At 45.9% G+C, this 27061-nt stretch overlaps 1 protein-coding gene across 4 annotated transcripts; it reads left to right on the forward strand.

The window, feature by feature from the left end:
• On the forward strand, positions 1-25783 carry ppp1r1b (protein phosphatase 1, regulatory (inhibitor) subunit 1B). 4 transcript variants are annotated; one of them, XM_070980628.1, is made up of 6 exons: positions 1-35; positions 492-591; positions 19206-19295; positions 19927-20002; positions 21291-21428; positions 23607-25783. In XM_070980628.1, the coding sequence occupies exons 1-6, from the start codon at positions 16-18 to the stop codon at positions 23777-23779; spliced, it is 597 nt and encodes a 198-aa protein (XP_070836729.1). In that variant the 5' UTR covers positions 1-15; the 3' UTR covers positions 23780-25783. The 4 variants fall into 4 exon arrangements, with proteins under 4 accessions (XP_070836729.1, XP_070836731.1, XP_070836732.1 ...); XM_070980630.1 differs by having other exon boundaries at positions 19206-19289; XM_070980631.1 differs by lacking the exons at positions 1-35; positions 492-591 and adding an exon at positions 7283-7740 and having other exon boundaries at positions 19206-19289.
• Positions 25784-27061: the final 1278 nt, after the last annotated feature.

Below are 27061 nucleotides of genomic sequence, written 5' to 3' on the forward strand. Positions count from 1 at the left end.
AAGCACCGTTTGAAAATGCTGAGGAGCCCGAAGAGGTGAGTGAGCGAGGTGAGTACTCTTTGTCTGAGGAAGGTGGAGCGAGAGGAGGAGAAATATAGGTTGCATGTGAGACATGACCTCTGCTCCGCCAACTGTTTCCTGGCATGTGGCCAAGCTTGGATGCTCTTGCACCTATTTTCACAAAGGAGAAAGCACCGGCTACATGCTATGACTGCTCCTACTGATGCATATTTATACTGGTATTGTAAACCTTGTACAATAGTTCAATGAGCATAACAGTTGGCATCGTTTGCGCAGTGAAACTGATGTGATAATTGTGGCATCTGTGATTGGGAGGTGAATAATTCTGGCAGCCGTGGAAAGTTGTGTATCTGTCTATGTGTGTGTGGGAGTCTGGATGTGTGTGTGTGCCTGTAGGTGTGCCAGGCCCCCACCATAGGTACCCATGGAGATCTCCGGACTGAAATATTCATTCTTGTTTGCTCGCCCAGACAGTGTGGTCCTAATTGCTGCATCAGAAAGCTCCACCTCTCCCTCTCGTCTGTCTTGGCTGCAGCGGAGACGAACCTCATCTGGGAGCAGGATGCCTGTGTAAGTATGTGCATGTAGGTGTGTTTTTGCACTTGCGCGTCCGTCCTCCTTTCTAGGGAGTGGAGCTGGGGTTGGTAGATTTGTGCTTGGCTCACTGTCTCGCTCATTCACAAAGATGATGCACAAAAGCACATTTTGCGAGGAGCGGTTCTCGTCGCCGGTCTGTCAGATCCATTCATTTAATCTGCCTGCGCGTCGCATTTTCCACGTTGCTCAGCTTCCTTCCATGCCTCAGTCGCTGCTTGTGTTGGAGTTGGGTTGACTATTGATCTCTCTGTCAACACGTCTGTCTGTCTGTCTGTCTGTCTGTCTGTCTGTCTGTCTGTCTGTCTGTCTGTCTGTCTGTCTGTCTGTCTGTCTGTCTGTCTCTTGGTCCACAGGGTGTGTGTGTGTGTGTGTGAAGCTCTGGAGTTTTTCATCAGTTCCCGTGCCAACCCAACCCGTGCCTGGCCAAGCTGAACCATCTTGTGGGATTTTTGGCTTTTAATTATAGTAAGAGAGGATTAATTATGGCAGTGGAAACAAGGGGGCATGCATTATTGATGCTATGAGTGAAGGGCTGGAGGGGGTAGAGGGTGCTAATTAAATCACTGCCCTACTGCCACGTCCTCCTCTGTCTCTGCCTCCACCATGTCTTCCACCTGCTACGTCTCCAACACCCCACTCCACTTTAGTCCTCACACCCACCCACACATATACACACACATTGTCACTCAGACAAACACTCTGGTGTCAGTTTTAATGATTGTATTTGTTTTTCTGTCTGCCAGGTCTACCCGAAATCTCCAAATCTATGTTTAAAACGTCTCCCACTCGCCCAACCATGGGTACCTCACATCAGTGCTACACCCTCTTGCTTCTCAGTCACATCAGAGGATTTTCTCTGTCTCTTTGCACGTCTGTCTGCATCCTGCCACATGCTGTCGGTAGCTGATTGGTACGTCTATTCAATGTCCCGCAGTGGTGACACGTTTTAAATTTGCTCTCATCCTAAATGAGCGCCTCAGTTTCAATTTCAAACCCCATTTGGAAACTCTTTGCAGTCAACAGGGGATGAGCCCATTTCAGAGCCAAATGTAACAGCAGGCTGCCATCTACTGGAATCTATCTCCAATCATCGCCTTCATCGTGTCCGTGCAGCCATTCATCAGATAGATGCTCAGTGTATCGTCTGTTCTTACCATGCCACTTCTTTTTACTTTGACAGCAACTCTGTTTAACATTAAACTGACCAAATTAAATTGTAAAATAAACAAATACACAAATAAATAGAATTATGCCAAGAAGAATCAATTGTTGGAAGGTAATGCATTCAATTTTCTTTTGCCCTAAAGAGGAAAAGCAAAAATCTTTGGTGACAAAATCATTTTTATAACATTTTCCATCTCACTGTAAGATGTAGTGATTTAAATTATGCAGGAGTTACACAAGCCCTCTTTTATGTTATGTTGTATATCTCAAACTCCCACATTTGTGGTGTCTTTTCAAAGTGTGTAGACAACCGAGGAGAGAGCGAAGCCGTCAACAAGGTCATCTGGTGGTCCTTAGACCCCAGTTTGGGAACCACACTTCCTGTCCAACCTTCATCATTGACGCTAAACAAGTGTAAACTTTGTGCTCTATTGTTTCTGTAAGTTTTTTCATTTTCAGATTTCTCTTATCCACCGCCCCTCTCAGTTACTTTTCTCTTCTCTCCTTCTTCCTGTGATCCTCTCTCTAAATTTTCAGGGATTATCCCATCATGCACTGTGTTGTCCCAACACATTCCAGATGGATATTGGTTCCCTGGTGTCTGATGTTGCAATGATAACAAGCTGAGGGGGTAATCCCCTCGCTGTCCCTCTGCTTTTCTCTCTTATTTTCATGTGCAGTGCTGCAGTGCACCGCTTTGGTCCAGGTCGTCCACAGAGTGGAAACAGCGGCTGAAGAAGCCGTCCTTCAATCAGACATGCAGACGTCGAGTGAAACATCCATTCTGCTGAAATAGTATGTGAAACTTTATAGCACTGGGTTATAGAGTTCTTAGTTGTCCTAATAAAAAAAGGTCATGCATAAAAGAATGAAATGAGAAAACATCTACATCCATATAAACCAAAGAGAAGAAACAGTGTTAAAGGGAAGTACGCATCAAAATAACAGGAACAGGATATGATGAGTGTAAAGAACTGACCTCTGATCTCTGGATGGAGGCAAAGAGAACAAAATAAATAAAATTAGCAAGCCATTTTAAATTGTAATTACAGCAACAGGACAGCAGATGGTGCACATGCGTCCTTCATCACCGACAACACCAATAGCTGGTACAGAAAGTGCAGGCAGTGCAGCTTTCCCAGGTGTGTGACTGACTTCATGCGAACAGGACCTGTTCATTGTGTGATAGTATGTTATATAACCGGATGGAGGGGGATGAGGGACGAGTCAAGTGAGGTGCTGACTGACGGGCAGTGCCCCTCAACAGAATTGCCAGGACAGCTGCTATGACGGTACAAAGCCTCTCTGTGATCTGATTAATGGAATATCTCACCTTTTACGGTGAGGCTTGTCCTAAAAATCCCCTGTGAAAGTATCAGCTTATTACCGCCGGAGCACCTGGCAGGTGGAGAGAATGAGGGAGCACGAAAGAGAGGGAAGCGGACTGTAATCACGATGTTTCTTAGACTTTTCTCTCCCTCTGTTTTTTTTTTCTTCTCAATATCGTCGCTCGCCCCTTTTGTTCTTCAGCTTTAATTCATTCAGGATGCATACCCAGAATGCACTGCTCTCCATAGCAGGTCAGGTAACGTCTGCCGGGGGTCCGAGGGGCCTTTGAATCACTTTCATAACAGGGAGGTTTTTGTCAGCTTTTGCTCCACTGACTGTCACATGGTACAAGATGTCCCATTTAGGAGATAGAATTACACAGTTTTCCTAATCTGTCTTTGGAGCTGGCTTGGAGTGTCTCCAGTGTGTGTGTGTGTGTGTGTGTGTGTGTGTGTGTGTGTGTGTGTGTGTGTGTGTGTGCAGTGCACATGTCACACGTTTTGTACAGCCTGTCCCTGCTTGTTGCTTCAGTTATTATCACGCTCGGCGTTCCCAGGCTGCAAGTGTGACCTGTCTTCCTGAGGTTTTTCCTCTGGTTCTGCCAGCACAGTGATTTAAGGACATGCCTGAAACAAGATGTGTAAACACAGCGAGGCGCAGTAAGAATAGAGGCAGACACACACGAGCATAGATGGGTTTAGTCAATGTCTGTAAATACACACAGCAGCATCACGAGCAGAGCAGGTGACTTATTTAGAAGTACAAACAAATACAAATATTCCCAGTGGTGTTCAAATGTACAAATGTAGAGAGGCAACATGTTACGTAACAGTATACAGATCAAATGTTAAGACTGAGTGAAAGCACAACAGCATCAGGCTGTAGGAAATATCAAGATCAGCTGAGGTGCATGAAGATTGAGAGAGCAGGTGATTTCCTTTGTTTGTCCATTTATGCACAAGTGAGTTCATGTACTGAAGAATATCCATGCAGTTTGCTAATTAGAGCAGTTTGCTCTACTTGTCAGTGTATCAGCAACGTGGAGTTATCTTGTTGATGTGACAGACGGCACGGCTCTACAATGCCTGGCTGCTCTGACGCTTCCCTGTTTATTTGAAAGCTTACCTGAAAATGCGTCTCCGTTGTCGTCCACACAGCAGAGACGGAGGCTGCTCACGTTTGCGGTGTGACATTTTAGACATTTTCAATTTGCTCATTTTCTCCGCTTTCATTGCTTTGACGTCTTGATGTTCGCAGAAGCCTCTACCTTTCCCACGCTGCGCACAGCCAAACGGCTTCACGTCTTAATTTAACCCGACTGCTCTTGTGGAGCTGCGGATGGCGAGCTGACAGGGTAGAGCACCTCCCTGGAGTAAATGTTGTTGGACTTGTCCAAGGACAGAATGTGTTGTCTGAATTAAAAAAAAAAAAATCTGATTTACTGGTGCCGTAAATTAGATTTTCTGGTGCTCTAATCCAGCCAGTATGTATTATTCAGCACAAAGTCTCTATTCTCAGTCAACCTTTAGTAAAATATGGTTATAGGCACTTGCTCATGCTGTAAGTTTTCCACATGAGCTAATGTCCTTCTCTATAAATCTTTTCATATGCATCAAACTTGGTTTAAGTTAACTATTTTCCTCTGAGCAACAGTGCGGTCGGTCCCTCTTTTCTGACAAGTCGTTATAAGGTCACTGACCTGATTTTTATTCTCTTCCTTGTGATCACGCTCTCACTTTATTCATCACTCCTTTTCTAAACAAACATCTCTGTGTTTATCTGCACTCACTTTCCTCACTAAATCCACAAAGCAAGGCTTGAAAGACGCATTTTATTTTGCCAGAGAATTGTGATTATTTTTGGAGATTAAAAGCCTCATCTTTTATTGGAGTCTCAGATCACAGCTGGTCATCTTATTTATGTTTGCTGCGCCAGCCTTGCACTTGCTTGTTTAGTCTGTTTGACTATTTTCATGTTCTCTCCAGTTTCTCTCTTGGCTCGTGCTCCCAGGTTTGCTCGCTGGGGTTGCGCAGCAAACTCTTTCGATACTGTGATGCAAACAAAGTTGAATAGAATTGAGCAGAAACTTAATGATTCACATGTGGAAATTTTCCATGAGCTTACACAGACAGTATCAGCATATGCCAACAGAATAGTTAAAAATATATTTGGAGAGGGAAGTCTGCAGATGGCACAAAGGATTGCTTTAAGGAGCAACTCAACACCCGTGGAAAATCAAGCTTAAATCCTCGTCTTGCTCCTGTGATGCACCAACGTACTCCAGGGCGCCATGACATCACTGTTAGGGTGGTTACAGGTGCAGCCACTGGGTTTAGTTTTAGCTTCATAGATATCATATTTGCAGTTGCGGCCTGCCCTGTTTTAAAATGTTTTCCACACGCTTTCTCAGTGCTCAGTGTCTTCAGGGAGAATATAGAGGAGCTCCTCTGATATTCAGCCTTTTGTCTTGCTGCCATTAATGACCACAGTGCTGACCCGAGACCAGCTAATCAGCTCTTTGCTGTGTGCACTGCCCTCAAGCCAAACAAGTGTTCAGCATATTTGCACAGATGAGATTCAATCCTAAATCTTATTTGTTTAGATGGAGAACAAAGGCGCTGGGGTGCACCTGTGCTCATTACGTCCCGCTTAGACACCGTGCCATCACGACTCTGCGAGGCGTCTCTGATTCATAGAGAAAGGCTCCACCTCGCTCCCTGATCCAGGCTTTTAAATGAAAAACAGTTTCAGAGCTCGTTATATGATAATTACTCAATCAGTGGTTTCATTAAATGCAGGAATGCTGTGTCTTGTAGTGAGCTGGTCCCTCTAACAGAGCCTATTACGCATTCCTCATGAAATATTGCACAATTCCTTCTTAAGTTATGCAACCACTCTTGAGCAAAATCAAATGGCACCATGTGACAGAAAAAGCTTAAATTTCCTCAGCAACTGCTTGCGCAGTCCGTATTTTGTCCGGCTCGCTCTGACCTAAGCTACAGCCTTTCAGACTTCATGTGCATGAAGAGATGCAACAATAAGTTGCCCCCTGCAGGCATGCGGCGGTAGTGCTTTGGACAGGAGTGGCTCTTCAGCGGAGACAAACACCCAGACCAGCCTTTTAAAAGACGAGCCCCCGACCCCCCTCGTCCACCCTCGCGCGGAAACAGTGAATAAATAGCACGCTGGCATGTTCGGCTCGCTCTGACCGGCGGGATAAACACTCACTGGCTGTTTAATGAGTTTCTGGACTCTTTAGACAACACACACTCCCAGAGCACCACCTACACCTTGACCCTCTTCTCTGTTCTGCCCACCGAGCCCCTCCAGCCACCGCACTCTTCCTCCTCCTCCTCCTCCTCCTCCCCCTCCTCCTCCTCCTCCTCAGCAGCCCATGCCAAAGCTCAGCTCTGCCCTGAGGCCAAATCCACTTCTCTTCACTGTCCAAATCCCTCTGCCATGTGAGTGAAATAACAGCAAGGCCCTGAAAATAGCACTGGAACGGCCCCTCTCGCTCCCTTTACATCGCCATCGACAATCTGCCTCCTCTCTCCGTCCTCCGTCACCTCCACCACAGTCTGCGCTTTTCAGTCAAAGAGCCAAATGTCATCACATATTCTGATGTTTTATTATTCATCTCATGAGATTTATATGTGCTGCTTGCAGGATAATAAACATGTTAATGGGATTTGTCTCAGTTATTGACGAGTCCCCACAGGCTCCAGCCTTTCGCTGTAACCAGGACGGGGCTTTCACTGAAAGTCACCGGCCATAGCATCACGTACAGCAACACCACCCAGCCTAATAAATCTAGTGATGTCAGAAGCGTGGGCTTAGCTGCTGGGTCCTCATGTACATTCCCCCCCGCACACTCCACACATCTCCTCTTGTTTATCCCTCCTTGCGCTCGCTGCTCCCTCCCTCTCTCAGCATAAATCTCTCATTCACAAATAGAGGCCAAAAGAGGCTCAGCTGATGCGATGAGATTATTTTTTTCTGATTACAAATCAACCTCAGCTTAGATAGATAGAAAAAATAACACAGCCCCCCACCCTCTCTTTTTTTCCCCACCCCTATTTCCTCTGACTCCTCCTCTCTCTCCTGATGTCTCCACCTTCTTTTGGACCTTCGCCCCTCCCCTACACCCTCTACCCACCCACTTCTCTCACTCACAGCCAGATCTAAGGACTTGCCTCATTCACTCCAGCTGCACAGGTTGTGAGGGAGGGGAGAAAGAGTGAAAGAGGCAGAACGGGGGAGGTAGAGGAGAATATCAGCAACTGCAGGAGAGAGAAAGAGGACAGGAGGAGGGAAAAAGAAAAAGTCAGTCTATCAGTTTATTGTTTTTGACGAGAGGAAGGGAGCCAGGCTGTGAAGGAGTGAGCCAGCAGAGAGAGGACAAGTGTTCAGGAGTGGGACTACCCAGCAGTGGGAGGTTCCTCCAGGGGGGTTATAGCGATCTTCGGCAGCGACCTCTCCTTTCCACTGGGAGTCAGACCCCCAGGATCCAGAGCCATGGATCCCTCCGTGTCGACCGAGGTCGAGGAGGAGCCCAAGGAGAGGAAGAAGATCCAATTTGCTGTGCCGGCCTCCGCGCCCACCAACCTGGACCCCCGGCAAGTGGAGATGGTGAGCAGGCGGTGGACAGATTGGTGTTTGACCCGAAGAAAACAAAAAAAACATTTCATATCTCTGAAGATTTAAGCTGCAGCTCTGACTTCTTTTTGTGTTTTATTCAAATTTTAAGGTTTCGCAGCGTCTTACTGACTAATTTCCCCTCTGCCTGCGGTCAGCTCAGTGCAGCTCTGAAGTGCTTTGCCATTACTGGGCTTCATGTCAGCACCCTGCATCACATTTTCTCTCTGCTTTGCTTAATTTTTGACAAGTTCCTGAGGCAGGGCTGCGTTTGCTGGGTCTGTGTGCCACACGTTTGAGAAATTATGACGACATTTCCCTCTCTCTGTTTCCTCATGAGATTAGTGCCTCGCTGCCTCATCTCATCTTGACCTGTTCGACAGTGTAACATTCACACAGAAGGCATTATCTTGCGCATGAAGCCAGTTCACGGTTTTGTAACTCAGCAGGGACAACAATCCCTTGACTTCTTGTTGCTGTTAATAATTACTGTTTTTCTGTCTTTGGCTGCTCATCACTCTCTCTCTATGACTGTCAGTGTGGCCTGCACCAAACCTGCGTAGTGTTTCCGACTGGATAGCTCGGATCTTTCGTTTTTGGCTCAAATGCTGGTGGCTCTTATTTTAGAGCAGGGGAAAGTGGGCCAGAGCAGGAACCGTTTGGTGCCGAGGTAGATCGAGGCCAATGGCTCATCCCTCCTGAGAGCTCGATGAGAGATGGGGCGGGAAAGCAAGGAAGAGATGCTCTATATGAGAGAAACACACACAACCTAAACTCTGGGCTCACCTGTCTGGGGTCAGCTCCCTCAGTAACTGTCCTTGTTTCACAGCTTGCATAAAAGCGGCTTTTAATAAACTAGAGTGACCTGCAATTATGCTCCATCTTTCCTTTGGCTGATCAGAAACTCTCATACAGTAACAAGTGTGTTTGTGCAAGATAGTGTGATAATTGCACTTTTTCCAAAGCAAATCGTTTCTTGAATCTAGCGTGATTTTCTCGCTTTGTGCGGCCTGCTTATCATTTCACGGTCTCGAGTGAGACACTGAAACTGAATTATAGGCTGAAAGACTTGCTAAAAAGGAAATGTTGCAACGCGTCGAGAAGCTTCACCTCTTTATTTTCCTCTATCTCTCATGGCCTGTCATCACGTTCTGATCCCTATCGTCTCTTCCAAGAAACCACAGGATATCAATCTGCCATATGTGAGCTTCTCCTTCATTTTAAAAAAATCTCTCACTTCCGTCTGTTTTGGGGAGGACCTTATTGCTCAATCACCTTATGGTCAAACAGCGATCAGCTATATTTAGCCTCCTCCAGCAGGCCGGCCCTGGCCTTTGCCTTCAGATAGGTTGTGTGTGCTCAAGCTTCTGTGTCACTTTGCCGCCTCTGATCCACCACTTCATTCAAAGATCTATGCAGATGTTTCAACAAGTTAAAGCCACAGGTTGGCTGTTGATGATCTATTTGGAGGAATTGTTTTGCATGTGATTATTTGTGCGGGTGGATAAATGCTGATTGCTAGCAACGGTCGAGGGGGAGTACGGGAACCCGAAAGGCGCTCAGGGGAGGATGTGTTTATGTGTGTTTAAAAGCAGATAGCATCTACAATGCAGCTGATGGGAGTCTCCGGGGACGTGTGGGCGGGCAGGGGTGATGGTTAACGGCACTCATTGCATTCCCTTCCCCTCCCACAGCAATTACTGTCGCCCACAAGTCCGTCTTTGCTAATGAGTTGCAATGACTATACCATTCTTCCGAACTTGTTACACAACCGGTAACTCCTTCCTGTTCTTTCCGATGGCATTAAACTCCGAGACCCGCTATCGACCGAACTGCCGGGGCCTTGTCACCATGGAGACGGGCTGCACAACTAATGCCGCCCAAAGCTCCCGCACAGTTGGCATCTAAAAGGTCAACTTTAATGGACGGCTCCGTCTGTCTGATAGGTCGTTTGCATCCATGTTTGTGGACTCGTACGTGTGAATGCTCTTTGATAGGTTGGCTGTTGATGTGAGAGACGCTTCTTCGCCTCCCACTCGGTGAAATGTTGCACATTGTGGGAGGAAACAGCAGCTATTTGTACATGCCTCAAAGGTGTAAGATGCGGCACATTTCTCACCTGTTTGTGAATGTTTACTCTGGAGGAATGTATTCTACTTTAATGTCAGCAAGGTCTGCCGTGAAAAGAGGTGACCCACATAACAACAAAAGAAATCCATTTTTCTTATCTAGCCGTGCAGCCTGTCTTAGTTTTATTTAGCTAGTGTGAGACATGTGTTGCTTGCATCTTATTTAGCGCATTGAAGGTGAATGGGATCTTGTTTGTGGTGCACAAAACACTGATATTTACCTATTGTTTAATTTTAATTTCCAGGATACTCAGATTAACCGTTGACCCATTCACTCTGAGCAGATTCCTGGTTTCTGAAAACTGAGGGAAGTTTTGTCGCTTCACTGACAGATTTCCTTCCAGCTATTGAAAACTGAAGTTAGTATGACTCACAACTGGATCACTGTGTGAGTCCTTCCAACTAAAGGTCATCTTCAAGCCGTCGAGTGCTTTCACCTGTCTTTTTCAGGAACATATTTTCTTATTTTTCGACTCGGCCATCTTTCAGCATATGCGCACTTTTGTTCTGCCCTTCATGAAATCCGCATTGAACCTTTAAAAGGTGATCATTCTTCGCATTGAGAGGTCGTGAGCAAAGTTGTGGTTGTCCGCAACGACGACGAGAAAGCACATGGCTGTGTTTACCATCCCTACCCCCACTCCACACACACCCACACACCAATCCTGCGTGCTTTGCAACTGATGTCGGGTAATGTGCATAATGGACAGAGATTAGGGTCATGGTGCAGACGTTGCATCCCTGATTCCCTCCAAGTCTGCCTCCCCGTGGACGTGTCTCTATGTTTCCCCTCTCTCAGCTCATCCTGATCTGGTCAGCTCATGTTGATCCTTTGAATTGACAGGAAACTCACAATATGAAAGGGAATATCAAAGGACAGGAAAGGGCAGCGGTCCAAAGCCTCCCAACGACAAACACTTCGGCGTTAATCTATATTAAACCTAACGGGGCCATGGAGGGCATGATTTAGGTTCTCCTGACCCGTCCACTCTCCTCGTCCTATCCCTCATCCTCCGCGGTCTCAGTCTCTGGGTTAAACGTCAAACAGCGACCTTTGGTGCAGCATGTGTTTGTGGGTAAACATTAACAGTCTGGGGGACTGTCAACATGCACTCCCAGAAAGAACATCTTGTTGGATAGCACAAAGCATGCTGGGACTGGGCGAGAGGGTGCAGTGATCTTTCCCTTGCATGTGGACCGTCGGGAATGTCACTGTAGTGGTGTGACTCAGCTTGCCCAGTGACGCTTCATGAAAATTAATCTTGATGTTCCTTTCAAAGTTGCCTGCCATTGCACTTTGTTGATGTTTGTAGTGGCAAAACAAATTGGGAAAGAAATAATTTTAAAAAAGATTAATTGCCTTGCTGGAAGCCGCAGATTGTAATAACAGTTTGGACACACTCAATGGGGTCTCTGTCTTCTGTGAGTTGTGTTCGCTGCGCCCTGTTTTTGACGGCTCAGGCGTTTTGATTGTTAATGACTGCAGAAACATTTTCGTGGCCTGTCTGTCTGCAGCCGTTTAGCACAAAGTTTCCTTCCATGTCCTACTTTCTTAGCGGCCTCTGTGCACCAAAGCCCATTTATTCCATTTAACTGTTTATATTTTATTCCAAAAAGCATGTTAATGATAATGTTAACTGTAGCAATCAATCATCCTCTGTTGGCTCCTGTGCGCGTGGATGTGTGTAATGTGTACACAGTTAAAAAACATAAATATTGAGCATGGGCAGAGCGATTTGTCACCTGATGACAGTGTACACAGTGAGCTGAAAATGTGCCATAATGCCCGCTGCGCCTCCGGCATGCACAGAACCTCACAGAAAGCTGCAGCACGCCCTCCTCTTAGGCTTTCACGTTGCGGTCAACAAATCCTTTGTTGTCAGTTGGTGTCATTATCCCACTCCGTCACTCACTTAGGGATCAGCGTTAATCAAAGTCAGGCTGACGTCAGGGCCTGAAGAGAAACAGCCCACCAAGGTGCGTTCATTCATCTCTATCTGCACATCCGCACATATATTTCTCTATCTGTGACTATGCAGAGAAATCACAGTGCGTCTGAAGTACTTCATCTTTTAACTCTGGCTACAGCAACGGCAGCAGCAATCATATCTGTGATGAGAGGAGAGGATTAGGAAGGCAACAGCGGCACAGCAGGGGAGAGAAATGGGGATGGGGGGGTAAGGGCTGGACAGGATCTGGAGCTGACTTGTCACCAAATGTCATCAGACATCAGGCGTCGCTTTGACAAAGTCAGAGTAAGGGTTTACAAATGACTACTCATACATTTCTGCTGAGTCATACTTAAGATGAGAACTGATCCTAAGTCTGTTTTCTAAAAGGTTCTCGACCTGCACCTCTCAGCTGCCTTCCTCCCTCCTGATCTCACTGTCGGGGTCAGGAGCTGGGGTCCCTTTCCCTCGCCAACGACTGATGCGGGCATATTGAGAGGAGCGCCGAGGCGTGACTCAGAGCAAATGGGATTGGTCTCGATCCCCGTTTCATCAACACAGAGAAGACACAGCATTGTGTTATTGCTGCTGCGCCTGTTGTAATCTGATTTTCATCACAGCGGTTGAGACTTTTTTTTTTTTTCATGTTTATCTGCACACCAGGTCATCCTCAGTATGTTTAGGGGAGGAGTGGCCCAAAGCCGAGACAAAGTGATGCACGAATATCACAGAAACAAATGATTTCTTTCCCCGAGACACAAAGCTAACATTCAGGATTCGTGCAGTCAGGTAATATATTTTAACCATTTCAGCTCAGTGCAGCAAGTCTTGGTCACGATCCTCAGTGATGCTGAAATTTCGCACCTGGTGAGTTCATACATGCCTTTTGCATCCAAGCAATGGCCTGAACGCTGCACGGCAACCATCAACAGTAACCTTTTTCTTAATTTACCGCCTGTGGGTACACATGACGTTGCAGATGAGTAACTATAGCTACTTTGTCCTTTGTTTGTGCCTGCCTGTTGACCTCTGGAACTGGTCTTTGTCAACCGCACAATGCGACGCCGCTGAATGTGAGCGCATGGACAAGAAAAGGAGAATTAAACGAGTGTTTGCGGGCCGCCAGCCGTGCCATCATCTCCGCGAAGGCTTTGATTGGCACCTCCCCTGTTGTCGCCTCGCCCTGTGTGCTGCGCTGTGGCGTGGCAGGTGGCTTCCTGTCACTCATCAGCTACTGGCACATTACCTCTGTTGTGTTGTGAGGGTAAACCCTTCTTCCAACAGTCTCTGGAACGACAGGCCGAACAGCTACCAGCAGCTAATTACGTAAATGCTGGGGGGTACTGTGTGACCCAGGAGAGGGAGGGGGAGATGGGGGTGGTCATTTGAGTATGATATCATTCTGCCCGTGGGTGCAGCATAATTACATTTCCTATTTTGGGTCATCGGAGAGCCCCTCCAGATGCTGTCTCCTGCCCATCTGCTTATTCAGTTAGCCAGTTGTGGGGTCAAAGGTCGCCGCAAAAGTGTAATGTGAATGTTGAGAAGCAACAAGCAGCAGCCTCCCAGACTTATGGGAATTCAATGCTGCTGATAATTTGAATAGGAATGAGCGCACCACGCATATCTGACAGACCTCGGACCTCAGTGAGCTGCAGTTGGGGTTGTAATTTGCATAGCCGCGACCTTGACCCTCTTTAAAACAGCTGGAAAGTCGACGAGCGGGTGTTACTCAGCGAGGCCTTGTTAAAGCTGCCTGGCAGCATCGTCTGTTTGTGTTGACTGGATGTGGCCTGACAGAGCTGTTTGTCACTTCATGGATCTGATCACTGGCCTTCGCTTGTGTATTTGTCATACTTAGGGAAACATTTTGTCTGCCAGCTTTGTCTGGAAGGGGCAGCGCGGTCTGGTATTTAGGTTTAGGTTTAATCCCCTCGGCCGCCAACTGTGAGTCCAGTTCTTTGAGCAAAACCTAAAAATAAAATTCCTTAAATTCCAGTTACAAACAAAACAGAAGGCAGAGATGATGATGTCAGTTAACCATGCGGATATTTCGCATCTTGGAGCTCAAATCTGTTTGGTGTCTTATCTTTTAGCCTCCCGCTGACAAAATATAAATAGATACGCTCGTATTCACACCAGTAGATAAGATATAGGCAACAACACCTTTAAGCGTATCCAGCAATCATATCCTTAAAACATGCTTTTTATTTGTCAAGAGTGTGTCTGCACTTGAAATATACACGCAGCTGAGAGGGATCATTTTTCACCTTATTGTGTTATTGAGCTCATTGCTAGATTGCACACATGACAGCACCACATGGGGCCCGGCCACGTGGTCTTTAAAGGCTCAGTGGGCTGGGTGGGGCAGGGCTCTGAAAAAAGAGGAGATTTCCTTTAATTGAGTGACCTTTCAGAGTTCAAACAGGCTAAAGATCTGAGAGAGGGAAGCATCTCTCACCTGAAGCCGCACAGAGCCAAGACGCCTCAAGAGGAGACGTAACCGAGTCTGTTTAAAGGCTGAAAACTGAAACAGCTACAGCTAAAGAAATAAAGGATCACAAACCAACAATGTCATCTGTCTTGACTGGGAACAGCAGAGCGACACCACCCAGAAACACCATTCGAAGGAGGAGCACCTGCTTTTCTTTGCATTTCAAATGTTTGTGGCTGAACATTTTGAGTATGTCCCCACTGGTGTCCTGTAGTCCATGCACATACACAAATGCTTAATTCTGAGTGATGTAGCGGCATGCGCCTGTGGGCAGATGCCATAACTGTAATCAATCTTGTACAAATCCATATCTGTCCATCCGGAGCTGGGCTACAGCTGGGCCATGAGGGACACAGTGTGGGTCAGAAAAGCTTCATATGGACCCGATGCTGCTTCACAGGACAGCCTGGTGTAGTGCAGCATGCTGGGTACAGGAGCTGCAAGCTGACAGGGATTTGAGGTGCGTCTCTCTGTCTGTTGGCTTTATGTTGAGGCCGGATCTGCGCTGCCCACTCCCCTCGAGATGCTCGATTGTTAGCGCTGGTGCGGGGCCGAGGTTTCGAGCCTTTCTGTCTCATCCCACAGAGCCCCCAGAGACCCCTCCGATCTAGTTTATGCTGTCCTACTACTGCTGCTTTTTATAGGCCAGACCACGAGAGCACCAGCTTAGAGGACGGCCTCTGGGGAGCAGACCCATATCAGCCTATCTGCACCCAGGCTGCTGCGCAAGACTGCAACAAGCACATATCTGTGCACACATACATGCATGTGCAAAGTTTACCGGTGAGTCACGAACCCCACACAGACGGAGGTATTGGAGTCCTGCCTCACATTGCACTTGACGAACTTATAAAAATACAAGTTGGGCATAAGATTTTTATGAAACATAGCGCTGAAGAGCTTTATGGAGGTTTACAGAAAAGCATCAACAAACCAGGGAAAATAAAGAATATAAAAGCACGGCTGCTTCAGAAAAACATAGTAAAAGGGGAAGACATCTAAAGACAAACATAAAGGTAGTTCAGCTGAACCGTGCCGAGTCAGCACATTATTCACTCATCGGCTTTAGATGAACTGATACTCCTCTTTTCTGCACTATGATCCATCTGCCAACGGTTTTATTGAGTCCAAAGCTCTGCGTGAGACCCCTCGCTGCTGCCTCTCGGTGAAGCCTGCAGGCGTTCACCTGTGGAGCCGCTGAAAGGCCACCGCAGCAGCCTACTTAGAGCCGCTCAGTGCAAGTCCACAGCAGCCCGACTGATCTTGGTACAAAAACAATATCTGCCAATGAAGGAGAGGGTTTGGGAGATTGGGGGCAGGGGGGTTTAGAGAAGTGGGGGGGGGGGGATAAAGCATAGGGGGATTAATCTCACACGCTGTGCCCCAGTGTTGGCACAAATGAGGAAGTCACATACATATTATGTAACCTGGGGAGAGTGGGGTGGTTTTAAGGCTGGAAAATTACTAGAGTTACTCTATGTGTTTATGTCATCTGGCGTTGCAAGTGTCTTACAGCAGCACGTCACCGCCACGGCCACTGACGCCATCACTTCGTGCGTAAACGCGTAAAGAAGGAGAGTCCTGTGTTATGCATACATTGCTTCACTGTCGGCGTGTACTTTCGTCAACTTTACAGCCTGTTTTACAATGTACCTGCGAGGTAGACTGTTTGTCTTTTTTATGGCTTATGAGGTCACGTCACATTTCACAAGACCACCCTGATGATTACGTGATGACATTAAGAGGATGGTCATCTACGCGCACACACACACACACACACACACACACGAGCACAGGTTCAGGTAAATAGATTTCGCTTCTCAGTGACCTCAATTATCCCACAAAATCATTTCACCTCCCATTTATCTCATCTCACCGCTCCTATTTTTATCTTCATCTGAATAAATGAAAGCGCTGTTCGTCTTTTCTTGCTCTCGCTCTGGAACTGTCTCTTCATGACGCTTTATTAGGAAAAGCTTTGAGCGCTTTCAGGTTTTCTGCTTTTCTCTCATAGATTTCATAGAAACAGCGAAAAGCCTGGGACATCACATACATCGCTTTTGAATTTTATACTTGAACTGCAGATAATTTGGGCTGCAGCAAACAGTTGTTTTCACTATCAGTTATCTTGTGATTATTGTCCTGATTCATTGATTATTGTTTCATCTTCTGACTAATAGTGCAAGATTGAAATACATTCAGCCTGAAATGGCACAAAACAGAGAGAAGCAGCAGAGAAAAGCTCTAATTTTTTTTGCATCGATCAACTAATCGATTCATTGTCAGATTGTTTCAGCTCATGACCAGTTAAACCATCCGGTTGTCCCTTATACCGTCCTCACCACAGCACTAAATCCAGAGGTTTTCCCAGTTTGATGGCTCTAATGCCACAGGACTTGGGCATAGGCTTGGTCATGGCAACATCTGGCGTCTGCTCTCTCTGGTGAGTCTCTGCGTGAGCCACCTCAGGCTGCCCTGCAAGGCTGGTAGCAGGTGTCAGGAAGGCAGAGGCAGCAGGGTTCACAGCAGAATGGAGCCCCAGGCCTCCACACCTCGCCAGGGGTGGAGATGTGAGAGGCAGAGGGGGGGTTAAAGGAAGCCCTGTGGATGCTCCCTGTCTGTAGAGATAGAGAGGTATCAGCTGAGGAAAGGGAAAGACGGACCACAAGCAAACGGATAATAAAACGATTTCAGGTGTGACTCATCCTGGTGATGGAGGGAAAAGTGGGACTAATGTCCCTGTCAGCTGAGGATCAAGTGAGGCTGAAATGAAAGGTGAAAGAGAGAAGACGGATAGCGCGGAGATCCAGGAAATCTGGAAAGTGCGTGAGGAGATTAAGCCGTCTGGTGTCATAAATAAGGGTGAAATCCACGCTTGATTACTCCGTGTTGTCGTGTTTGACGGTGGCATCTTTCCACCGCACGGCCCGGCAAGCCTCTGCTTTGGCAACATGTGCCGCGCTGCCATGACGCACACCTCGCTTAACAAGGCGGAGGGGAACCGAACACAAACACATCTCTCCGTACGGAGCAGTTTTACACAAAATACAGCCAGGCTACTTAACTCTCTTCCTGTGATGTTATGTGGTGCCGTAAACAGCAGTGCCAAGGTTCATGTCATGGCCAAGGTTGGCACGCTCCACAGAGGACACTTCTCAATACCTTGCTTGTCTGACCTGCCAAGTCCGCTTAGCTGAGCTGCTTTTATTCTCAGTGCACTTTTATCCAGCAGTTTTCCAAATGTTAGTTTTATATGTCAGCTTTTAACCTTGTAGAATTGCTGGAAAGGGAGTCGAAGTATTGAGTTCTCCTTCTTTGTGGAGCAAAAGCCTCATATATCCTCCTCAGAGTATTTCAGTATGGATATCAAAGGGATATGCCACCCTACATTTGCCTTTTGAGCGCCAAACAGTCCCTTCCTGTTTACTTCAAAGGTAGCTTGTAAAAGTTTTGCAAGTTCCTTAAACCTGCATTATTTCTAATGACCAGCAGGGGGCTTCAAAAAGACATCTGATTGTATGGAAGCTTATGAGAAAATCGCTGCTGGTTTCAAGTCTTCTTCAAAACAGCGTGATGATCATTTTGTAAATTATGGTCCCATTTAGAGTAAAATTGAGGTTAAAGCTCAGGGCGTGGCTGCCTTGTGGTTGATAAGTCACTTTAGGAGTTTGCATATCTTCCCCAGCTGTACCTGATCGTCCAAATATGGTCACTTGTGGCTCCAAAAAACCAAGATGGCGACGGCCATAGTGCCAAACTCTTGGCTTTAAACCCCAATTGGTGACGTCACAGTGGGTTTACACTTGGTTAGTTGCCACGAGTCCAACTGTGACATTTTCACGGCGGAAAAAAGGAAACAAAACGTCCGCAGAAACTTCTCAAGCCGAACATTTTCATCACAGTTTTTCCAATTAATCATTTTACCATTTAGTCTTTAAAATGTCAATCAGATTTTCCAAAGCAAGTTGACACTAATGACTGAGAAGCAGTTAACTTTCTGCACTATTTCTGCAAAAATAAAGCTAAACACGACCTCTGTCTCAGTCCTCATGCACAGCCTTGTTAAGCGCGTCAGCGAGCTCTGAACTTTTTACACCTCCTTTCAACTCAAGAGCTCAGTGTTTGATGGATTTTTGGTGGAGTTTGCCCTTCGAAGGGCTAAACTGAGTGTGAGCTTCAACAGTGTTGTTGTCAGAAGAAATACCAAAGTGTACGAGCGCAGTCCCACAGGCAGGGCGCGATACTGGTGAGCTGGAGGGGCACAGCCGGGCATTTGTTCCTGTAACACACAGAGTTCACTGTATGCAGTCGCATCTACGAGAGGTGAAGTGCCGGCCTGCAGTCCGTCTGGCCGTCTGCTCTCAGACCTGACTTCAGCCTCCAGGGGACAGTGTGTCGGGTTGGAGGGGAGTGTCTGGGCCCATTGCTGCTGCTCATTCAGTCTAAAACCCTCTTTTCCATGGTGCCTCTGTTTGTGAGGGCGTAGATGACCGTAGGCTTTGCACTCAGGTGATCAAACACACTCACTGCGCCAGAGGTGCAGAGGTCATTCAGATCCAATAAAACCTATATCAGGAGCTTCAACTCCTCCAAGCCTTTCACTGTATCTGTCGATGTCATCATCCTTCCTCTGCTCCACTGACCCGACCAGCAGTGAGCGCTCACACTGCCTGGAAATGGGCGGCAGCACTAATGAAGCTAGCGAGGTCCCAGCATGCCCTGCAGCAGCCTGTTTGACAAGTCTTTGTGCTAAGCATTATCAATTATACAGTGTTGACCAGTTCAATTATTCATCTGTTTATGGCTGTTCTTTATGTGTGTGTGTGTGTGTGTGTGTGTGTGTGTGTGTGTGTGTGTGTGTGTGTGTGTGTGTGTGTGTGTTCATAGATCCGGCGCAGGAGGCCTACACCCGCCACGCTGTTTAGAGTAGCTGACCAATCATCTCCCGAGGACGATCAGTCCACCCATCAGGTAAAGGTGAAGTCGAAACACTTTTCTATAATAAGTGTCTCATCCGTCCTCCATTTTTTTTTTTTTTTAATCTCACGAACCACAAAAATCTCCCACAAAGTGCATCTTGGAGTTTGTCTTTTCATTGTTGAGCAGCATCATGTGTTTTTCATCATCCTCAGCTCCCAACTGGCATTTTCTTTGTAAACCTGCTGAATCCTCTCATGTGTCCATCGTCACAAACTTGTCGTGCGTTCGTGAACTTTTTAGAAATATTTTTGGCTCCAGGGAAAGGTGGCACATGTACTGACGTTTCTAAAAAGCCAAACCTTGCAGATGTTACCTCACATGCCTCATGTAGCGACTATTCCATAGAAATAAAGGGAGTTTAAGACATGCAGACTATTTGATGTATGGCAGCTTATAAACCTCATCATTGTCTTTTAATTTGCCTTCTTCTGTGAAGTTTTGGGACGAAGAATATGTTAAGTACATAATTTTCTTCACTTGAATGTTTGAGCTGCAGAATAGTGTATCTGCAGACTTTGATTCCCCCTCCGCCTGTGCACACCTTCAGTCTGATATGTGAAGAATGACTGAAGTTAAACCATGGATGTGGGGGAGAATCGGCGGTGATGTTTCTGTCTTTGTTTCGCAGTGGGTCGTGGGAGAGAACGGGGTGCTCAAACCAAAACGTGTCAACCCAAACGTGTATCAGCCTCCATCGCTCAAAGGTAGGTGTGAGCAGTGCTGATGCTGCAGGTGGTGGCTGTGTGTTGTGATTCTTCCTTGTGTTCAAGTCCTTTTTGTTCTACCGTGCTTCGCTGCAGTCGATCGCCTCCTTGCTTTCGATGCTTCATGATAGCTGGCAAAGGGGAAAAAAATGCATGCGACAGATGGGTAGATATGCATTAAAAAGCCTTTATTTCCTCCTTTATGTGCATGTGCATGCGTGGTATGCATCGGCGTGTTTTCGGTGTGCTCCTGCTCTTCGTGTACACTCCACAACAGTGAGCGTATATGTGTGTGTGACAGAGAGAAAGGAAGAGAGAGATTAGTGTGACAGCTGTGAGACAGTGAGTGTGAGTCTAGGAAAGTCTGGATCATCCAGGATTACAGCCAGTTGTGTATACAGCTGTGGCACACACACACAGATGTGAACACACACATATATAGGCAGGATAGAGACACATAAACACAAACATGTACTTTCTTTTGAGTCTTTATGCATGTGGCTTCTTGCGTGTCGCATTTGGTCGTTAAAGGAGCAAAAAATCTACAATGTCGAGCTTGTCAGCGGAGCTTCGTTTAATGGGGATTTGTGGGTGTGTGTTGCATGTCGAGTGATGACATAATGAGCCGGGAAGCATCGCTCCCGCATCAGAAATCTGCCCTTCATCAGCTCAGATGCAGAGAGTGAAAGCTACTTTCTAATTACATAACCCACCCCAGGCCAGAAGAAGCGACCTGCCTCGGTGCTGCATTGTGTTTCCGAGGGTGCGAAAGAGAGAGGAGCCAAGGTGACCCAGAGGAAGCGGGGGGGGGTGGGGGTGGGGGTGGGGGTGGGGGGGGGGGGGGTGGAGGTAATATCACAAAGGAGAGGAGAGTGTGAGTCAGCACCGCCAAGGGAGAGGAGGGAGGGCAGTCCAGGAAAGACGAGGGTACAAACAAACAGATGGGAGAGCAGGGAGGCTCTGCCGTTCTGCAGCCGCCTGCATGTCTGTCTGTCTGTCTGTCTGTCTGTCTGTCTGTCTGTCTGTCTGTCTGTCTGTCTGTCTGTCTGTCTGTCTGTCTGTCTGTCTGTCTGTCTGTCTGTCAGTGCATGTGTTTGATTGGCTTCCTGCCTAACTGGCATGCATAAAAAAAAAACCTGCGAGGCTTGATACAAAACTGACGGTGTTGAAGCGTGGTAAAACCAAAACAACATATCCCTCTATCCCCATGTCTGCGTCCATGTGTTTGTGTGGCCGTCTCCCTGTCTGTCTGTGTGTGTGCGCCTGTGTGTGTTGTGTTTACCTGTAGCTGTGCAGAAGATGGCTGAAGCACACATGCAGAACCTAGGTGTCTACCCCCCATTGGAAGACCCTTGTGAAGGGGAGGAGGATGAGGACCACTGGCAGGGAGAGGAGGGAGAGGACACATCTCCCACCAAAGCTGCTGGTGAGGGGGAGGCTCTGTGGCAGAGCCTGGCTGGGACCACAACAGCAGCAACAGCACGGCGCTAAAAACAGAACGGCTGGCGTCGTGCCTTCGTTTTCCAGGCCTTTGGTGTTGTGTATTTTCAGCTCATCTCCTCAGGACAACTGAGGATGAGATGCATGATGTCAGATTCTGGCACAGCAATCAGTACAAGTTTAATTAGAGAAAAATCAGCTTTTGTGACAACGCTTTCATGCATTTCAGTTAGTGGAGCTGAAAAACAAATGTACACGTTATAATGAGGGAAATGGTTCTAGTAAACACTAAAGTGTCTGTCCTTTGTCAGGCATCATGCAGAGGGCATCACAGGCCGCTGATATTTGCCTTGTGAGAGTATCTAAAGGTGTGCTTTTCCTTCAGGTTTTGAGAACAAATCTCTCATCCCAAATCTGTTAAACTGCAGCTGACTAAAGATCTGGACCCGACACCTATCCCAGACCAGAGGCCAGACCGGATTAATGAGCCCAGAGATCAGGCAGCCTGTGCTGATCCTGATCTGCATTCTGCACATCAGCGCAGACTGTGAAAGATTGATTTTGAGTTATGTGCTGCTACAAAATAGTTTGATCTCCAGCAAAACAAACTAAACAAATAGTTCCCAGATCTCAAGTTGAAGTGAACTTTTTTTGCAGATACGCCCTCTTAGTATTTTGTTTAATGCTGCTAAATTATTGGTTTTTAATCTCCAGTATATCACATGAGGCCGGAGGCATATCATTCAGAAATATAGCTCTGTCAGCCCAGATGACAGACTCTCTCAATAAATCCCTTTGTGGAAGCCCGGAGAAACACAAAGTGCCTCAAACAGCATGTTGAAGGATCCTGATTGGCTCCTTTGATTACGGTTCATCTGTTCCTTCAGTCGAGCGACACAGTTTGGGCTCGGCCCGCGTTATCACAGACAGAAGACAAATCTCAGCAAACAAGTTATTAAATCAGCTTGCTGTTTATCACAAGATTGGCATCTGATGAAAATCTACAGAAACTAGAGACGAACGCGTCGCTGTGCACTGGAGCCAACCTCTGCGTGGAAGAAGAAGAAGAAGAAGGTGGAGCCTCTCAGGAGAACAGCACCGAGCCCAGGATTCAGACATGTGGGCCGCACGTGAGTCGGGATCAAAACCCACGAGGTACAAGCCTTCGCAGAGCACATTAACTCAACATCAAGACGTCTTTTTGGACTGAACTTACTCTTACACCCACTGCAGTGTAAGTCAGTCAGAACCCTGCAAAACGGAGCTGATAGTTCACCAATAAAAGTCCAAGAGAAGGACCAAAAACATCTGAGGGATGCACATAAAGCTTGTGGATAGCAGCCACAACATCCAGTAAGAACACAAGAAAAGCAGGGAGGAATGCTCAGGCTTCATGTCAGAGAAACTAAAGACGGGAAGACCAACCCCTCAGGTCAAGACTCGTCTACCTGCACCTGAAAGATACGGGACACTCAAGGACAAAAACCTACATATTTTGTACAGGGGGACAGATTGATTGTTTGGTTATTTATGTGCAAACAGAGAAACCATCCCTCAGCAGAAGAGGAGGTCCGCGACTCCACTTATCCTCCACCTACAGTGCCGTCCTTGGCTTCAGGTGACTCTAATGACTGCTGTTACACAGCCAGGAGCGCGAGCGACCCAAGTGGCATCAATGACCTTGATAGAGACCCCACAGAGATTAAAAATCTTGGACTCTCCACCGAAGAAGCCCCTTCAGGCAGTCCAGTTTCCTTTCCTTTTCCCAGGATGAGGAAAATCGAGTCTTTGCAAGAATAACCAGTCTGATTCAGTGTGTTTCTGAATTTCTAAAGTGGGTCTGCAGCTTAGAAAAGAACCCATAAACATTAAATTCATGTAAAATCACCCGAAATGTAGATTTTTTACATTCCTAGTACACATACAACAGGCGTGAAGCAGAGAAATTTACATGGTTTTGTTTAAAAAGTGACTTGGAATGATTAATGGATTATCAAAATAGTCATCAATTATTTTTGTCAAGTTAATAATTAATTGAATATTACCCACAAGGCCTTTCTTTCACCAGAATTAACCCACAAGCATCTTCATCCAAAGCAAAGACACACAGTTATGCTGCACTGACATCAGCTTACAGCTTCACCGTCCCTCTTTGTCTCCTCAGATCACCAAGAGACGGCGACCACCGGCCAGTCAGACAAGTTTTCCAGCGTGAGAGAGACGGCCAAGCAGATCCAAGCGGCACAGGAGGAAGAGGAGGAGGAGGAGGAGGAGGACGACGGGGAGGGGGACAAAATCAAGGAAACGACAGAGGAGAACAGCCGGGGGAGCAACTGAGACAGAGGGAGAGCAGGGAAAACGTTTGGAGGGAGAGTTTTTGTGAAGGGGTTAAAATCTGAAGAACTCAGAAGAGATGAGGGTGTGCTGTTTTCTGTGTGTGGAGGCTGAATGCACCGAGTGAGGAGGGGGGTCGGCGGAACGAAAGATAACTTCCATGAAATGAAACACGTGAGCGAGCAAAGATTTCTGCGCTGCTTCACCTCTAAAGGGTGAGGTGGATTCAAATAGAGGACAGAGAGGGAGTTTGTGTATTAGGAGTCAGCCCTTATGAGCAGGTGAGGAATGAGCTACTGACAGAGTAGACTACAGACGCCACTTTGGCCCTAATGTATGTCCCTTTGTTTGCAATGAAAATGGAGGGGCCAAGGTCATGACCAAATACCCTGTAAGACCACTCCTCCCTCCACCTTAGAGCTTCTGCACAGAGCTAAATGTTCCTTTAACGAGGCTAATAAATACCACAGTAATCACAACATACACACCTATAAACTCTCATGGGCTCATTTTTAACAAGGACTCTCACAGGTCCCTTCAACAGCACTTGAAAGTCTTTATTCTGATTTGCAGCGGTTCAATGTTTTTGGCCCAGTGATTAAATGTGCGTGTACTGCCATCTTGTGGTGGAAACTAGAATGACATGTTTAAAGAGACACTCCAACCCATCATCATCACTGCGCCCTGTGCTTATAAAGCTGTAATCTTAATATTTTCATGGAATTAAATCAGTTTTAATGCTCGCCATGGTGGAAATTAGCTATTCGTTGGATTCACATTGCGTTACTGTCTCTCTGTACAGCAGTGTCTACTCCAATGTGGGATTCGTGGGAAATAATGCAGCATCTCATTGATCAAATTAGTGCTTTTATTCTCTATTATCATGATATGCTTCTACTGTGTCCACCACACGCTTAGTAGCATTCTCCAAAAAGTCAATGTGGAGTCAGTGAATCTACGATGAAAAAATACTGAAAACATTTCAGGTGGAGTGTCACTTTATTCATGACTAAAAAGCACCAAATGTTCGTCTTTAATCACATGAAATCCACAAATAAGTGTGTGTCTGTGTGTATGTGCGTGTGTGTGGTCACTTTGTACCACACTTCTCCTTTTTCAGAGTACTTAAATTTAATCTTTGAAGGGCAAAGCTACCTCTGATTTGTTTGAACTGCAGAACCCAAACGTTGCCTGAACGCATCACTCATTTGAACTCGTTGTGAACTGACACCATGTTGAGGAATTTAAAAATATAAATATATAATTTAAAATCTTTTCCAATGCTGTTGACTCATTTGGGATTTCTCAGTGCTCACAGATTCCCTTTTGTACGTTAACACTTTTCTATTGTCACCTTTGGACTTGTTCGCTCATGATTTGTATGTAATGGATCTGCTGTAAGAGCTATTTTTCTAATCTGACGTCCAGTGGCTCAGCTCTGTCCTGTTTCTACTGTGTGCATCCAGCTCATCCGTCTGCAGAAAGCATGCAGCGCAAAGCAGCCACTGCACAGACTTCCTGTAGTCTTTTTACCACAGATATTCACTTCTTGGCATCAACAACAGCTTTTAAGTGTTTTTAGTCAGCATCTGTTTAGTTTAACTGAAGATCCAGCATCTGTTGCATCAGAAGGTTTCCTGTAGTGCCACAGGATGAATAAATCTTGCTGTTTGTATCATCTGGGCTGCGGTTTGTATATAAAAACTGTGTGAAACTTTTTTTAACCTCTGACCTGCCCAAGTTGTGGGACGACTGGACGAGCGGGTTGTGTGTTGAGGCTCTGCGGCGACGCTGTCCTCCCTCCTCGGCTCTCTGTCCACCTCTCCTCTCCTCCGGGTCAGAGGAAAGCAACCGTGGAAAGACATGTATGAACTCTTACGCTTATTCTGTCTTTATTTTTATTTCGTTTTTTTTCTCCATTCTCTTGTTTCTCAATGTGATGTGGTTGTTTTGAAGTGAGCAACAATATGATATCGAAATAAACTGTTTTTCCTTTTCTCCTTTAAACTGATCTGTATGGAGTGTGTGTGGAATCTGAATTGTGAGCGTTCATTCATTTTGTTTTGCTTCACAGATTTCTCTGTTTCTCTACATAAAACTCAGCATTGAAGCTAAGAGTGATTCACGGAATAATGAGTCAATCACTTGGTTTTAACTTCACTCTCATGTGAAATCAGAAAAAGCTCTTTCTGATGCAAAGTAAACCAGAAAGTACCATATTTTTACAGATGTAGATAGAGGAAGGTGAACTCACATACATATAGTCACTATTGCGTTCTACTAAACTAAATGAATCCAGCCCCCATTAAAGTTTGTGCTAACTCATGTGACACGAGCTGAACTTATTTTTATATAATTAGCTCTAAATAAACTTTAAAAAGTGGAACAATATGAAGCAAATTAGTGACTTTTTTCATGCCATGTCCATTTTCGGTATTGACAACCAAAGAAGTTTTTAAATACACGATATTTAATACTCTATTCAAAGTAACGTGAGTATCTCTGCACCAATAAGAGTCAGTGCATCTTTTTATGCAAAAATCTCACATCAGTTAATACCATAAAGCAGGTGCTGCTAATCTAAATAAATATTAAACAGACATTTATTTGTTCACATGCAGCTTCTTTTAAGCTTTTCCTGAATTGACTGGTTTTTTTTCTAACAGCAAAATTCTGTTTTTAACGAAACCGGAAGTATATCATAGTTTAATATCTTGCATTGTTCGACAGAGTAAGCGATGTTTTTGACGTGTTGATTTGGTGTCTTTATCTCGCTACGGAACTTCGGCTTTGAAATGACGATACTGATTCGAGTACAGCAGCCTGTTCTGAGCTCACATTTCTATTTCCGTAAATCGGTGCATGTGCACAAGTCTGTCTAGTTTGAACGCTTTATTTTGAATGTCCTTATCGGAAGTTGTTGTGTGAGGTTTTTACATCTGCCTTTACTCTGGGCGAAGTGTGTAATTATACCTCTGTCAACTATAAAAAAAAAAAAAAATCATTTGGAAAGTCTTTATTCCCTTCAGTGTCTGACTCCATAAAATTGCAGCCAGCATTGTTTAAATTGACTGCTCTTTCCCTCTCAGTTGTATTAATAACAGTGAGTTTCCTTCCCTATATCGGTCACATTCTGTAATTACACTCTATTAGTGTCAAGTTAGTCATAATATCATAGAGATGCTTCCGGTTATACATTCAAAATAAAACAATAAAAAGCCAGCTCTGCACTTGTCCACGATTTAAACACTAAAGTCATCCGGAAATTCTTAAAATAACGAAACT

Source organism: Chaetodon trifascialis, chromosome 15 (genome assembly GCF_039877785.1).
Source record: "Chaetodon trifascialis isolate fChaTrf1 chromosome 15, fChaTrf1.hap1, whole genome shotgun sequence".
Taxonomy (NCBI): domain Eukaryota; kingdom Metazoa; phylum Chordata; class Actinopteri; order Chaetodontiformes; family Chaetodontidae; genus Chaetodon; species Chaetodon trifascialis.